At 46.6% G+C, this 17034-nt stretch overlaps 1 protein-coding gene across 1 annotated transcript in view; it reads left to right on the top strand.

The window, feature by feature from the left end:
• Positions 1-17034, top strand: part of LNX2 (ligand of numb-protein X 2) — a 203224-nt gene that overhangs the window by 61683 nt on the left and 124507 nt on the right. Inside the window, exon 4 of the mRNA XM_085621630.1 lies at positions 2496-2695. Coding sequence (XP_085477756.1) covers positions 2496-2695 — 200 coding nt within the window. The remainder of the gene's footprint in view (positions 1-2495; positions 2696-17034) is intronic.

The raw sequence follows: 17034 nt of genomic DNA, 5'->3' as shown, positions 1-17034 counted from the left end.
AGTTCAACTTCCCAGACAGATATGCCCAGTTGTCTGCTTCTACAGGACCCGCAGGTTGAATTTTGTGGTCACCATTTAGGTCCCTTGAGCTAGAAACCGGGGTTTTACTTAGGGCGCCTTTGGGGACTGAGTAAACCAATCTTGGACTCGCCGCGTCCGGCAAACTGTCAAGGATGTGTGGAGAGCTCCATTCCTTTCTGGGAGTGATGGAAATACCCCACTGCTTGAAAATGGCCCTGTATCTCAGGATGTTGGAGGCTATCTCCGTAGATCGCCACATGACCTTGGTTGATTTGTTTGTCTGGCCGTGCGCTGGGGGGATAAACTCAACAGAAACAATCTTGTGCGATGTGACTTCTTCCATCAAGCCTATCGCTTGAAGTAACTTCAGGATGTTTCCCAGATATAGGATATCAAACGTGCCTTTCGACTTATATTCTGGGTAGAATAGTGTGCAGGCTGTAGGTGCTTGTGGTTGCCTTGTGTATGACCGGCCATCACGAAGGGCTTGCAGGCGAATTGTTTGCCAGATTTAGGGAAGTGTGATGGGTTAGCCTGGGTTCCAAGAGAGTACTAGGCCAATCAGAGGCTGCTCCTACTAAGCTCAAAGTTGAAGCGGCCCGATTGCTGGTGTGTAGAGAAGCTTCCTGTAAGCATATTGCGGTCTGAAACAGAAATTGCAGGTGTAAGAGACGGGTTGAATACGGTACTGAACCCCTTTGGACTTGTTGACGGCATGTCAGTGATAGTGTGCATGACGCTAGCTTGTGCAGATTCTTCAATGTGAATTGTTTGGTGGCTAATGGCTTTATTTTTCTAGATGATGGGATGGTCGTCCAAGGGCTGTTTCCCCCTTGGCTCAGAACTTCAGTAGAAATATCTTGCCTTGGATTTTTTACATGATCCGCAGTGGAAGTTCTGATTGCCATTGTAGCGGAGTCTGCTCCGGCTGCCATAGCCCTCACGTCAGTGGATACTAAGGTGATACTCTGTTGCTTTACAGCCTGATTAGGAATTAAAGTTGGATCATCCATCACTAATGTATAACTAAACAATAAAGAGTAAAGAGGTACATTCCTGTCAGGAGAGAATATGGGTGAGTAGTCTTTTATTGTACATTCATCCCAACGCAATGCTGTAAATTTGGGAAAAGAGGTGCCTTTTTGTAGCACCTTGAAGCTTCCATTCACCATTTGATGCTAAATCTTTTTGTGTTTGCAGCAAATGTGTGGTGCTGCCTGCAATGTTTTGTTGTCAAAAGTGTTCATTTATGATGTTGTAAGCAGTAGGTATTACTTTCTTAGGGTCTGTAGAATGAGGAAACTATGTTGAATGTGTTGCATGCAATATTGTACCTTACTTCCTCCAGGATTTAGGGAATGATTACAAGTTTGACGGTCTTGAAGTGGGCCGCCACACCAGTGCCCCACTCCAAGACCGCCAAACCCATGGTCAGTCTGCCCACCAGATTACGAGTTGTAATCCTGGTGGGCGGTCCCATGGTGGCAGTCCGGCGGTGTAGGAGCGCTGCAGCCCATTCCTGCACAAACAGAAATGTACAATCTTGTGCATTTTGTCTGTGCAGGTACAGGTGGTGCAAATATAGAGGGCGCACAACATGGGCCTCCCTGAATGCATCCCCGTTCACAGAGGCTTAGTTTCCTTTTCATGGGGGACTCACCGCCATGAAAAGGGTCACAGTGAGGAATCTCGTAATATGTTTATAGGTGCCACAGCAACAACGCCAACATATCACAACCTCACACCACCGCGCCTCCTCCATGGGATCAGAGATCCCCGGCAGTTGCGGTGGTCATGTGGCTGTCCCACCACCGTAGTCGTAATACTGCAGGTGGACCACCACCATGGGTTCGGCGGTCCTGTGGTCCTCAGAACTAGTCATTAGGCCCTTAGTAATCAAGTTTATCCTCTGAATAGTAGGCCTTGCCTGCCTTTTAAATTGACAAGGGGATTTCAACAAAGATGGGAACTGTACCATGAGGCGGAGGGTAATTTCTCTCACTTTATGTATAATAAAAAAACATTCTTTATCTGCCCCATTCCTCAAACACACACATTCACTATTTAGTTACTGTTACATGGGCACTAAATCTCATACTTCTCTAAATCATTGTTATTTTCTTACTCATTCGTGGTCTATTTTGTCTCTAATGCTATTGCTTTGTAGTTTAATTTGAGATAAGCATTCACACGCTTCACACATGCATTTTAATATATCACATGAATATTAAGTACAAAATGCACGAGTTTAGACTGTTCAATATTTGTTGTAATTTTGAATCCCCTTTTCCTGAGTGTATGAATCTCATCGACGAAAAATAAATGGGAGGAAGAGGTAAAGATCTTGCCAGGGTGTTGCTCTTTTTATTACAACTTTGTTGCCCTGAATGCTACGAACACAGTCCAATCGATGTGTCTTTTATTTGCTTTAGATTGTGTATACATACTCTTTTGACATTGTCTCAAACTTACAGCCTCACAACAGCCTGCGAGCCTGCCTGAAGGAGAGATTACTACTGTAGAAATTCCACGTGCGGCCTCTCACAGAGATTTGGGAATTAGCATAGTGGGCGGCAACGAAACACCCTTGATAAACATCGTCATTCAAGAAGTCTATCGAGATGGGGTTATCGCCCGGGATGGCAGACTCCTTGCTGGGGACCAGATACTTCAGGTATGGATTCGCTATCCGTCATTGCCAGACAACTTACTCCAGCCTGTATGTGCTCATCCAGTATATCTGTGTCTTTGTGAACTGGTCACAAACCATCTAAAATGGGAATAAATTGAGAATATTCAGGGTATACTTAGATACAGTTAGTACAAAAAGAAACTACTGTGCCCTTTTGGCACTTTTTAGGTCTTGTCTGGCGTTAGTAGCGCACAGCGCTGCTCCCGCCATGTGAGGGCTTTTTGTAATCAATTCAACATGTGCACGCGTACGGAGGGACAAAGATGGCGTCGGGCTGTCCATACGCGCCTGCATTTTTTGTCCCGCCGTACGCGTGCACATGTTGAATTGATTACAAATTCAAATGCACGCGCATGGGGACAGCCCAATGCCATCTTTGTTAGGTCTCGACTAGCGACGCAGCGCATGCGCTGCTCGCCTTGGCGAGATCTATTGTCATCGGTTTTTCGGCGGATGTGCATGCGCCCGGACAGGCAATGTGCAAATGTACAGCTTGCGTCAGCTCGCATTGTTTGAGCACAACGTGTGCATGGCACGCTTTGTACCTTCTTTTGGCCACTGCAATCTTTTAAATAATCTGCTCACATTTGCTAGGTTTGCTTGTCGCTTGCCACTTTAATTAGAAGGCACGCAAGAGGAAAGCCTTCGTCCAGACAGCCGCCCGCCTTTCAGTGCCTTCTGTTTTTTAAATGGTTACTTTGCAAGGGTAGACGTGCCCGAAACGTAGCTGTTGAGCCGGTAGCTTGCAGGGTGCTCACATGCTTCTGCTACAGGCTCATTAACCCACGGACACACCGCACTAGCTTGTTTTTTTTAATGTACCGATACCTTAGAGCCTCACGCCACCGCTTCGCTGAGCCACCTGGAGGGACTTCTGTCCTGCCAGAAACTGAATATTAAAACAGCTGAGCGGCGCCATTTGAAGGAGTAGCTCCGTGGCAAGAACAGCTGCTGCCGTGAGTGGCACTCGGCCGGTGACCTCCTGTCCTGAAGGAAGCTGCGAAAACGCATACAAATTCCTTATGTATGGCCATGTTTGGCAACACGGCTGACTCAGCACGTCTGCTGTCGGCCCCCAGCCCAGTGTGGGGTGACTGCAGCCTCCTTGGACAGGGCGAGGTCACGTTGACCTGTCACGACTCCTGCCTGAGATGTGTAGCTTTTAAACACATCTCTACCTCCGACACACACCTAAAACAAAGTGTCCCCCCCACACACACACACTTAACCGCCTGCTCTGCACTGCCTGAGGGGCGCAGAGCCTTCTTTTCTCTGGGTTAAGGCGGCAGCCTTTTCAAGGAAGGCCCCTACATGGAAGAGAGCCAGCAGGCACCAGGGTGGACTGGTGCGGCTCGGAGGCTGGGGCTTCATGGCACCTAACATGTGACTGACACCAGTGGATTGCCCGGAAGTCTCCTCAAACCACAGCGACTCTTAGTCTCAGTCTCACACAGTGCGGTGATCAGCACGACGCACTGTAATTCCTGCCCCCCCCCCCCACTGACACTTACACTGGTTCTGCACAATTTGATCTGCGCGAACCGGCGGGTCAAACTCTCAATGTGGACTCTGAGAGGTTAAATGAAGAAACCATAACTGGTTCCCTAGTCAGGTACCATCACTAACGAGGGTTCCAAGTTGTTGTTTAACCTGGTACCGGTTGGGGCTTGTGAATCTCGCACTATTTTCCCATCACCACTCTCTCCCCAGGTGCAGCGCATAGAAAGCTCCCAAAGACTAACATATCCATCGCCAATTTAGGGGAATATGGCTACGTCTTAAAGCGCCTTAAGGCACATTCATTTTCCAGTGATACGCTACCTAAACATAACAAGCATTTGCAATGCAATAGGACTCACATTTACGCGAGTTTGAGCAATTGGCATTGTAAATGACAATGGCTTTTATTTATTTTTTAAAAACCAAAACATAAATAAAAGGCATTGTCATTTACAATGCCAATAGCTCAAACTCGCGTAAATGCTAGACCTATTGCATTGCAAATGCTTGTTCTAATGGGGAGTTGTGCTTTTTGGGGCTGATTCACAAGAAAATGGTAGAGCATGCAAAAGAGTAGCCCTCTAGTACCACTTCCTGTACTCATAATTATTTTTTTTAATTAACCCTGATTGTATAACCAGCTGTCGTACTGTGTATTTTAGCAGTAGCACATGAGTTCTGCAATCTACATTGTGGGTCAGTTTGTGCATTGAATATTATTATTCTGCTGGACGGCTGTTCTGCTTGGGTTTTCGGATCAGATAGAACCCGCTCAGCAGAGCCTCTCTAACCCAAACCAGAACGTTACCCCCTCCCTAGGGCCTATTCACACCTAAATAACCACATATATGTACCACCTAAGGACAGGGAATTCCTACTATATATACCAAGACCTACAAGTCACAGCCTCGCGGTCCCAAACGGACCCAGGACTTCCTGCCCAGACGGCAGCCACAGACTTCCTGCCCAGACGGCAGTCACAGCCTCGCGGTCCCGAATGGACCCAGGACTTCCTGCCCAGACGGCAGCCACAGCCTCGCGGTCCCAAATGGACCCAGGACTTCCTGCCCAGACGGCAGCCACAGCCTCGCGGTCCCAAACGGACCCAGGACTTCCTGCCCAGACGGCAGCCACAGCCTCGCGGTCCCAAACGGACCCAGGACTTCCTGCCCAGACGGCAGTCACAGCCTCGCGGTCCCAAACGGACCCAGGACTTCCTGCCCAGACGGCAGCCTTAGACAAGTCACAGCCTCGCGGTCCCAAACGGACCCAGGACTTCCTGCCCAGACGGCAGCCACAGCCTCGCGGTCCCAAACGGACCCAGGACTTCCTGCCCAGACGGCAGCCTTAACACGAGTTCATCCTATAATTACCACGACATAATCAGTGATACTATATATCAGATCACACAAAGACAGCTAGTTGAGCACAACTTGTTCCCCAGTTCGAAGGGCTCCTTTCTCCCTTATTCAGTTACCACCTACCTGATCAGGATTAACATCTGTCCATGTCAAGTCACAGCTGACTAGAAGAATAGGTTACCCTCTTACACAAGAACACGTAGCACATATTGCTTTACTACTTTATTTAGTTATTACATACACACTCACGGAACATAATACATATCACATAACCTGCAAAGAAAAGTGAAAGATTGAGTTGTACACTCTAATAGTAAGGGGTTGACATCACCTTGGTCGTATGTAGCCTGCACTCAATGGTCATCTAGGTTCCCTTCTCGTCTGCGCCTCAGCTTCGCCTGGAAGTCACACCTCCGCAATCACGGGTTTACTCCCGTCTCCCTCTCCGGGTCACTGGGACCTCTTCCTCATCGGCTACTCTCTTCTCTTTGGAATATCTATTTCTCGGTTTTTCTCCACCTCCAAGTTTGTCATCTGTCTTCCCTGGAATAAGTAGCAGCTTTACTACTAACGGCCAGGTGCCGCCCATGGACTAGAAGCAAGTGCCAGTATCTGCCTCAAACTTTTACTAATATAGACGTGCATTTCCTCATGGAAAATTCCAGCCCGTAACCTGCCGCCCACCAAATTCTTGTACCTCCCCGTGCCAAGGACACGTTCCCAGCCGGCCGGCCTGATGTAGTGTCTTCGGCATGAAGAAAAATACAATCCTTCGATAAGGGCCGGCCTGAACCGGTTCTCTCCAAGCGAATAACACCTCCTAACTAAAACACTGCCTATGACCTAGAAACATCCCGAGCTGCCAGAGCAGGAGGAAATATGGAGTCTCTCCCGTTTAAGGCCTACCAGGCCTGAATTCAGCACGGCTCCATGAAATACCCTCACTACAGAACAGATTACCCCTAATACTAACGAATCTATCCCCTAGGATGTATATGCAAACCCTGATCTATGGGGAAGAACACAGGATCATGTCGAAGTGCCTAATAAATAGGCTCTATACACTACTCTAACCCTTAGACTTGAATGGGAAGAGACTGAAGTCACCTAAATCACCCTTCAACACAATAAGACCGGAAAAATCGAGCAGTACATTTCACCCTTGACTTCAGTCTATTATACATTCATTAAATGGAGCTAACATCTGTGGAAGAATAATATGAAACAAAGCTAACTGATCTATGTCTGGTACCAAGTATGCAGAATTGAAATAATGAAGGAATACACTGAATAAAGCAACAGATAGAAATCAAAACAGCAACAGCAATCAAAATACCACCTAATATTTGGCGTAGCACGTGTATATCAGGTAACCAATTAAAGAGCCAGTCAAACCAGCCCTGGTCAATGTGTTTTCTAACTTCTTCTGTTAAGTCACGCAACTTGTCGATGTGAGCACGAATGGATTGTGTATGGTCAGACAAGTTAAAACAACAGAGACCTTCAAAGTCCGAGCAATCATGTCCATGTTTAAGCAAAAGATAATCAATGGCTGCTCTATTTTGCAAAATGGCCCTACGTTCACCCTGGGCGTCTAATAGCATGTCAGACAAAATTGTAGAAGTATGATTAATAGATTTCACCATCCAGCAGGCCATTTTCCCAATAGATTTGGCATTATAAACCGCCAAAGCAGGAACACCAATAATTGAAACAGCTAAGCTAAGGTATTCAGACTTGGAATATAAATGCAAAGATGGGTCACAATCCTCCTGTAACATTACAGTATCTCGAAGCACACGAGAGTTGGCATTCGGATGCGATGCGAACATCAACAAACTGAGTCTCGTAATGGCACAAGGGCCTCCGGAAATGTTTGCAGGGACAAATGGCCAGGAAGTATTACCACATGAGAAAAGCCATCCGGCAGGTAGTAACATCGTGCGATAGTGACTGGGGGTAACTACCAAACTATTACAAGTCATATTGTTCTGAACTGAAACACATGTGGTCGGTGTCCTTTGAAAGCACAAAGTCCGTTCGTGAGTTGTAAACGAAGTGGCGCCTTTTAGTTTTAGGCGCAGACATTCAGAGATCGCACTAGGATTACACGTAAGAAAGAAGCACAAATCACCTTGTGTGATATTATAAGTAAGTATTTGGGACTGGATGGGGGGTTGCTCGTTCGGCAATTCAATACATAGGGGGCAATATACATGGGTAGCAAAATCACCCAGGAGAATATTGGGACGGGCCTTCGAGACATTAAAAATATGAGTTAAAGTTTCCAATGAGGCGGGGACAGCAACCAGGCAGGTCGCCAGAATATCATGTACAGATCTCATCGGTGTCAAACAGAAGTGAGGGGCGTCAGTCACCCTCTTAGCAAGTGCGGTCCAAAAGTTCGATGATGAATCCCATGCAGCGAAGGAACGCAACACTCGGGTTCCCAGTTCATCCCGGGTTGATAGGATCCCTCCTTTCTCGTCGTAACAGTCCGGCTCCGACACATCCTGCAGCAACAATCCAAAGAATGATCTGAAAGAGAACCAAATACAGGCATTAATCATTCTCGTAAATAACATTTATCAGCCGGGACCGCTTCCCAGCTATCTTTCCCTGGTCTCATAACCAAAATGGTATTTTCCTGACCGGTGGCAATGACCTCTGCTTGTTCAGGGGGATTCTTAGGCGACTGCACCCAAACTCTGGCCCCAGGATTATCCGTGGAGCCAAAACCTTTCTGGCCACGTACAGTTAGCAACGTCGGAGCAGTGCCTTTCATTAATACACCACTGAAAACAGGCATTATGAGTAATTGAGCCACTCGGTCAGTGCGATGTATCAGTAAGTCAACCTCACTGCTATTCAGCAGGAGCACCTTAATCTCTCCCTGATAATCACTGTCGATAATTCCTCCAAGCACCTGAATGCCTTTTACAGCCAGCCCCGATCTAGGGGCGATCAATCCGAAATTTCCAGGTGGTATCTGAACACCAACACCTGTCTCTATGATGACTCGATCTCTACTTTTTATAACAATGTCATCCATAGCATGCAAGTCTAAACCTGCCGACCCTGGGGTCGCTCTACATGGAGCCAAAGCTCCGGGAGTAATTTCCCAATACATCACAGTTTCTCTGATTTCATTAGGCATAGCCTCAGCATTCGGGGGAAACAAACGCATGAGTGGAGATTCAGCATTTAAAAAAGGACGATTATTCAAAATCAATAGTGCTTGGGGCAAAAAGTCTCGCCAATTTTTATACTTGTCATCCGTTAACTTACGCAGCTGGTCCTTTAGCAGGCCATTCAATCTCTCCACCAGGCCCGAGGCCTGTGGGTAGTAGGGGATATGGAATATCCATTCAATATTGTTTTCCGCACAGAACTCCTGTACCAATCTTCCACGAAAATGGGATGCATTATCAGATTGAATTTGGAATGGCACACCATAGTACATCATAATTAATTCTAATGTTTTAATGGTATTCAATTGGGTAGCTTGCTTACAGGGAAGGGCTACCAGCAGGCCACTGTATGTATCAACAATAGTGCAAACATATTGACAATTCCTACTCATGGGAAGTGGACCAATGTAATCGATCTGCCAAATTTGAGCGGGCAATTTGCCGCGATGTAAATGACCTTTAACAATTTGGGGCACCTTACGCCGTCTGATATGCTGACAAACGGGGCAGTGTAAAATAACATTTTTGATTAAATCTAAGGGAATATAAATTCCTCGATCAGCAGCCCACCTGCTAGTGGCCTTCTCTCCAAAATGTCCTGCCTTCTGGTGTGCCCATTTCGCCAATCCCGCAATATCAGAATCTTGCCTGTCCACCACTGCCTCAGCAATTTTAGACTTCTCATCTGCAATGTTATGAAAAAATTTGTCAAGATAATCTATCGGGGTGTGAGCGTCCACATGGAAGATTGTAACAGTACTCTGTGGGAGCATCTCCCAAATTTCTTGCCATAACTCTTTTCCCCATAATTCTTTGGAATGTAACTTCCAATTATGGGAATGCCAAGTTGGCAACCAAACAGCCAGTCCGTTGGCAGTAGACCAAGAATCAGTGAAAATATGACATGTACCAGGTAACTCTTGTTTCAAAACTTGGTAAACAGCGTAAACCTCGGCAAATTGGCTGCTTTTACCTTCACCAGTTGTGCTCAACAATTTCTGTGTGATCGGATTATAGGACACCGCCTTCCAGTGCCGTGTCATCCCTATAAACCTCGCTGAACCATCAGTGAACCAAACATGGTTTCTTTCCGCTGCGGACAAATCATCAAAAGGCTTACCCCACTTGACAGGAGACTCCTGTGCTAAAGGTACGGAACATTCACTCTCAGTCTCAGTCGATGGCACTCGCGCCACCTGCTCATGTAAAGAAGCAACTCCTTTCGGGCCCACACGTGCCCTGTCTTGTATGTACCATTTCCATTTAATCACACTCGCCTCTTGAGCGTGTCCAATTCGGTGAGTTTTCGGCGAACTCAGAACCCACTGCATGATAGGAATTTCCGGACGCAGAACTATATCATGTTCCAAAGTCAATTGCTCGGTATCCACCAGAGCCCAATAACAAGCAAGTAACTGTTTCTCAAAGGGTGTGTAACGTTCACCAGCATCAGGTAACTTTTTGGTCCAAAAACCTAACGGTACTTTACTCCTGCCTTGTTTCTGCCACAAACTCCAATTTGCATAAAGGCCCTGTACAGACACATTCAAATCCACGTCACCATCACGTACAGGCCATAAATCCAGAGCATGTTGAATTGCCTCTTTTGCCAGACTAAACGCATCTTGCTGTGGTTTATCCCATTCAAATGCATTCTTTTTACGCGTGACCCGGTACAAGGGGGCCAATATTTGACTCAAATGAGGAATATGCTGGCGCCAAAAGCCAAACAGACCAATGAAGCTCTGGGCTTCTTTCCTATTTCTAGGAACTGCAAAATCAAGAATCTTCTGTTTAACCTGGGGGATCACTTCACGGTGCCCTTCATGCCAATTAATACCCAAAAATTTTACAGCCTGGGACGGACCTTGCAATTTATCTGGGTTGATTTCCCAACCTTTCTCACGCAGGCACTCAATGACTCTGTCTAATTGGGTCTGAACTTCCTCTTGTGTTTCGCCTTGGATCAAAACATCATCAATATAATGACATATCTGAATTTGGGGATGAACCGGTACCTCAGCCAAATGCTCTGCCACCAGCCGGTGACATATCGTAGGACTATGCACATAGCCCTGGGGAAGACTTCTAAACGTCATCTGACGCCCGTTCCACGTAAAACTGAATTGTTCCTGACACTCTGGGGCAATCGGAATTGAAAAGAAAGCATTAGCAATATCAATGGACGCGTACCATGTACCTGGATGCTTTTGGATTCTCTCAATAAGTGTAATAACATCCGGTACTGCAACAGTCAAAGAGGGTGTGTGCTTGTTCAATTCTCGATAATCAACGGTCATGCGCCAAGAGTTATCACTCTTACGCACCGGCCAAACAGGATTATTCCAAGCAGAAGTAACTGGGGTTATGACTCCTGCATCCACTAACTCCTGAATAGTGGTACTAATCTCCTCATGACCACCTGGAATACGATACTGCTTCTGACAAACCACTTTTGTCGCATGGGGAACTTGTATGGGGGGCATTCTTAAACGACCAACCCGTATAGGTCTGGACGATATATAATGCGTTGTTCCAAATTGGTAACATCCGTCATCTAGATGCAAAGTCATTCCTCTCAAAATATCAGTCCCAATTATGAATTCTAGAAGTGGCACTACTAGTACAGAATACTCTTTTCTGGGAATTCTACCTATTCTCATTTCAAGCAAAGTTTGAACTGCAGGGGTTTCTTTTCCACCTAATCCGGTAATAGTAAAAGGCTGACCTGTAAACTTCTTTGATTTTCCATGAATAAGAGTGGCCTCCGCTCCTGTATCTACCAATGCTCGGGCCCTTTGGATATTACGATGTCTCCAATAAATATCAATATCTACATAGGGTCTATTATCTCTGTGAGCCCATCTGCGTACCGGAGCTTGACCTATTTCCTAGTCATTCTTACTGCGTTCTGTGTACCAGGATAAATCAGGATAAAGACTCTCACGTTTCTTAGGTATCGGTACCTCCTGTTCATATCCATTCCCAGTACGGAACGGATTCGTATCTTCTGCATTGTACTGCGGGTTACGATCGACCAAACTGTGACGATCCTCTCTCCTCCTCACCTCAGGGGATTGATCCCTATCATCTCTACGTCTGCTGTAAACATAGTCAGTTCTCCCCCTTTCTCTTTCCCCCTCTCTCTCTCTGTCTCTTTCTCGACGGGGGGACACATCACGTGCAGAACGTCGATCATCACGACGAACAGAGCGCCCACGGCGGTCGTCATCACCGCTACCGTCAGAACCACCACGATCACACTCAGTGGTCCGAACACGCCGGGCACCCTCCTTTCGATCCAAGCCACGTTTGCGAAATAACTCCCACAAACGAGCGGTAGTCTCACCATCAATGTCCTCCCTCCGCACACCATCAGCCAGAAGACCAGAAAAAATATCACGTCTAGTAAGTTTATTTTCACCAGGAGTACGAGTGTCAGGCCGGGACTGACGTTCAGGTTTAAACCACTCACCCAACTCACCGAGTTGGCGCACCGATTCCAAAACCGTAGATAATACGTTACCAGTCTGATTAATCAATAAAGTCATCATGACCTGCTTATAGGCAACAGGGGAAGATCGAATGATACGGTTCCGCACAGAAGATGTCAATGAACCATCAAGCAACCTGTCAGCAGTACCCAGAAAAATTGCCGTTTTCATCACCTCCTCTTTGAGACGTTGAGCAGCATCACGCAAAGTATACCACGGCTTGTCATTCACAGGCCAGTCAGATTCAGTAGGATATTTTAGATTACAACCCTCAGTCGCCAATTGGAGTAAAGAAATCTGACCAACACCATTATAGTTACGAAAATGATCCTGCACAGTAGAATCCAAACTCAAGGAACAGAACTTTAAACAATCGCCAGTATCCAACATAATACCAGCAGCGCCCAGTTCATAAAGGCGCACCATCCATGTGAGCAAGGACTCACCAGCTCGCTGCCGAAATCGCTGCAAAATATCACTAATTTCCTGCTGAGTAAAGTCTTCTAAACAGTCCAAAGAAATACCCTGCGGAGCATTGGGAGACTGCTGCAACTTTCGACGGAAAACTGGATGCGCAGAAACCGCGGGACGAGCATCACAAGGAGCCTGATCAGTACTCGTAGAGGGACAATCAGTGTAAGAAGCATTGATCCCACTCGAAGAACGAGCGTAATCACGGGGTGCACCATCAAAGGTGCGAGAAGCAGACTTACAATCATGGCGGGAGCGAGAAGACTCGCGCTTGGCAGACTCCTCACCCGAGGAACAAGAATCAGTCGAGTTCCAGATATTACCATCCCATTCATCAGGATTCCAATCCAGCCCGGCTGTCGCCACGACCAGACGCACCTTTCGCGTCGAAACCCGACCGCGCCTGTTCTTGTATTTATAACGAGCAATTCGCACAGCCGCCCGTTCGGCAATAGTTTGGTAAGTCTCAAGTTTATCAGCAAGCAACTTATTTTGACACCGCAACAAAGTATGAGAATTCTGAATCTCAACAAAGTGCGCTTCCACATCTTTAAGAGATATCTGTAGCTTCAACAGTCTCTCATGCAGAATCCTGTATGCAGACAAAAGAATCCAACCTCTGCGCCCCAAAATGGGAATCTCCTCACCCTTCGATACGGGTGCCTTCTGCAAACAAGCAATCACATCAGCCGGCTCTGCCAGCTCCAAAGAAGAATTCCAATTCTCACTCAAACCAGTAGAATCAGCCCACTCACGGGCCAAGGCTTCATAAGGCGTTGAATCCCATCCGGGAATATCAACGGGCAACTTAAAAGTAGATTTAGACCGTCTAGAAAACATCGTGAAAAAGGAAAAAGAAGAAAAGAAGAAAGAAAAATAAAAACTATACACACAAATATACAAAAATAAAATGCAAACAAAACCACGCACGCGCCGAAAGCAAACACAAGACAACCACAACGCACACAGGTTTCGTAAACGGTTCGTGACGCCAAATGTTCTGCTTGGGTTTTCGGATCAGATAGAACCCGCTCAGCAGAGCCTCTCTAACCCAAACCAGAACGTTACCCCCTCCCTAGGGCCTATTCACACCTAAATAACCACATATATGTACCACCTAAGGACAGGGAATTCCTACTATATATACCAAGACCTACAAGTCACAGCCTCGCGGTCCCAAACGGACCCAGGACTTCCTGCCCAGACGGCAGCCACAGACTTCCTGCCCAGACGGCAGTCACAGCCTCGCGGTCCCGAATGGACCCAGGACTTCCTGCCCAGACGGCAGCCACAGCCTCGCGGTCCCAAACGGACCCAGGACTTCCTGCCCAGACGGCAGCCACAGCCTCGCGGTCCCAAACGGACCCAGGACTTCCTGCCCAGACGGCAGCCACAGCCTCGCGGTCCCAAACGGACCCAGGACTTCCTGCCCAGACGGCAGTCACAGCCTCGCGGTCCCAAACGGACCCAGGACTTCCTGCCCAGACGGCAGCCTTAGACAAGTCACAGCCTCGCGGTCCCAAACGGACCCAGGACTTCCTGCCCAGACGGCAGCCACAGCCTCGCGGTCCCAAACGGACCCAGGACTTCCTGCCCAGACGGCAGCCTTAACACGAGTTCATCCTATAATTACCACGACATAATCAGTGTTACTATATATCAGATCACACAAAGACAGCTAGTTGAGCACAACTTGTTCCCCAGTTCGAAGGGCTCCTTTCTCCCTTATTCAGTTACCACCTACCTGATCAGGATTAACATCTGTCCATGTCAAGTCACAGCTGACTAGAAGAATAGGTTACCCTCTTACACAAGAACACGTAGCACATATTGCTTTACTACTTTATTTAGTTATTACATACACACTCACGGAACATAATACATATCACATAACCTGCAAAGAAAAGTGAAAGATTGAGTTGTACACTCTAATAGTAAGGGGTTGACATCACCTTGGTCGTATGTAGCCTGCACTCAATGGTCATCTAGGTTCCCTTCTCGTCTGCGCCTCAGCTTTGCCTGGAAGTCACACCTCCGCAATCACGGGTTTACTCCCGTCTCCCTCTCCGGGTCACTGGGACCTCTTCCTCATCGGCTACTCTCTTCTCTTTGGAATATCTATTTCTCGGTTTTTCTCCACCTCCAAGTTTGTCATCTGTCTTCCCTGGAATAAGTAGCAGCTTTACTACTAACGGCCAGGTGCCGCCCATGGACTAGAAGCAAGTGCCAGTATCTGCCTCAAACTTTTACTAATATAGACGTGCATTTCCTCATGGAAAATTCCAGCCCGTAACCTGCCGCCCACCAAATTCTTGTACCTCCCCGTGCCAAGGACACGTTCCCAGCCGGCCGGCCTGATGTAGTGTCTTCGGCATGAAGAAAAATACAATCCTTCGATAAGGGCCGGCCTGAACCGGTTCTCTCCAAGCGAATAACACCTCCTAACTAAAACACTGCCTATGACCTAGAAACATCCCGAGCTGCCAGAGCAGGAGGAAAGATGGAGTCTCTCCCGTTTAAGGCCTACCAGGCCTGAATTCAGCACGGCTCCATGAAATACCCTCACTACAGAACAGATTACCCCTAATACTAACGAATCTATCCCCTAGGATGTATATGCAAACCCTGATCTATGGGGAAGAACACAGGATCATGTCGAAGTGCCTAATAAATAGGCTCTATACACTACTCTAACCCTTAGACTTGAATGGGAAGAGACTGAAGTCACCTAAATCACCCTTCAACACAATAAGACCGGAAAAATCGAGCAGTACAACGGCCTATTAGAATTCACCCTTGTATGTCATTTTGGGGTGAATTCAATATGGGAAAGAGGCACTGACAACATAATCATTTAAAATCCAATTCATTTTTTCGCAAACCATAATCATTAAAACAAATTGTCCTCCCAGATAGAGTTTAAGCTTGGATAGCATGCATTCAATAGCAGTGGCGGCCGTCATGACTCGCGGGTGGCAGGGTGGGCGCAGGGGGGGGGGGGTGTAAGAACGACAATGCGCAGGATTGAGCAATGAAGAAAAAATATATATATATACTCTTACCTTACTGCTGGGTCCAATGTCTCTGCTCTTTGCTCCTGCTCTCCTCCTGTTCGTACTCAAGGAATAGTAAGCCAGGAACAACAGCCAGGCTCCCCTGACAAATCACAACGCTGTAATGCAGTGTTGTGAATGGTAAGTACCCAGGCTCCCCTGACCAATCACAATACTGCAATGCAGTGCTGTGATTGGTTTTGAGGGTCCTGGTTTGACGCTCAACCACGGAATGGGGTCCTGGGCATGTTCTACACGCAGGCTGTAATGCAGCCTGCATGGAGAATAGAGAAAGTGTGCATGACTGGTTTGGGCAGCCGTATATGGCCGAGCAAACAGTCATTACTTACATAGGAGTGTGTAAACCACTCCTCCCCTGCCTTTGTCCGAGAGAAGAACAGCCCCGCCCACAAAGGAAACATAAAATGATAATAGCTTTTTGAATTTTCTTTACTTTACACTGCTCAAAAGCAGTGGGGTGACACTCCTCCGCCATTACGGAGGAGCCGCCACTGTTCAATAGATGACGGGCCTAAACCACCCTCTACCAGCCAGTTTACATGGTTGGGCATGTCCGAGATTATGGCCGAAAATGCAAGAATTCATTTCAGTGCTCTAATGTGATCCTGCAAAACAACGGTTTAACATTATTTTGTGCAGTTTTAAGTGTCTAGATTTAGTTTTTGTGGTGCTATTTCCATTTACTTCCTACAGTCCAGAGCCTGGCGACCTGATTCACAAAGGTAAACTTACACTATTGTTTAAGTTCACTAACTTTTTTGCTATTCACAAACTAACAGTTAATAGTAAGCTTACAACTGTGGAGACTCCACAGTCGGGGTGGAAAACTCAGCACATAAAAAGACAGGACTTATCTTACTATTAACTCGTAGTTTGTAAATCGCAAAATTATAGCAAACTTACACAAAAGTGTAAGTTTACCTTTGTGAATCAGGCCCTTAGTGTGGTAAGGTGCCACAAATATATTAACAGAGCATACTTGGAGAAATGCGTTCATCTTGCAGCAGTCAGGTTAGAACTTTTGCAAATTGTTTCTGAAGAATTTAGCAGCAACTCTTCCTGTCAATAATAATCTGTCTTCTTTATTTACAGTTTAATTTGTCTTCCTTTGAACTCAATGGACAAGTATTATAATTGTTAGTTTCATCTCTATAGTTCAATTACTTTTACATTTTTGAATTTGTATTTAACATTGAAATTCAGCACTGGCTTTTTGTATTGTGACCACAT

Source organism: Triturus cristatus, chromosome 8 (genome assembly GCF_964204655.1).
Source record: "Triturus cristatus chromosome 8, aTriCri1.1, whole genome shotgun sequence".
NCBI lineage: Eukaryota > Metazoa > Chordata > Amphibia > Caudata > Salamandridae > Triturus > Triturus cristatus.
The sequence above is the reverse complement of the archived record's forward strand: the minus strand, read 5'-3'. Positions and strand labels throughout refer to the sequence as shown.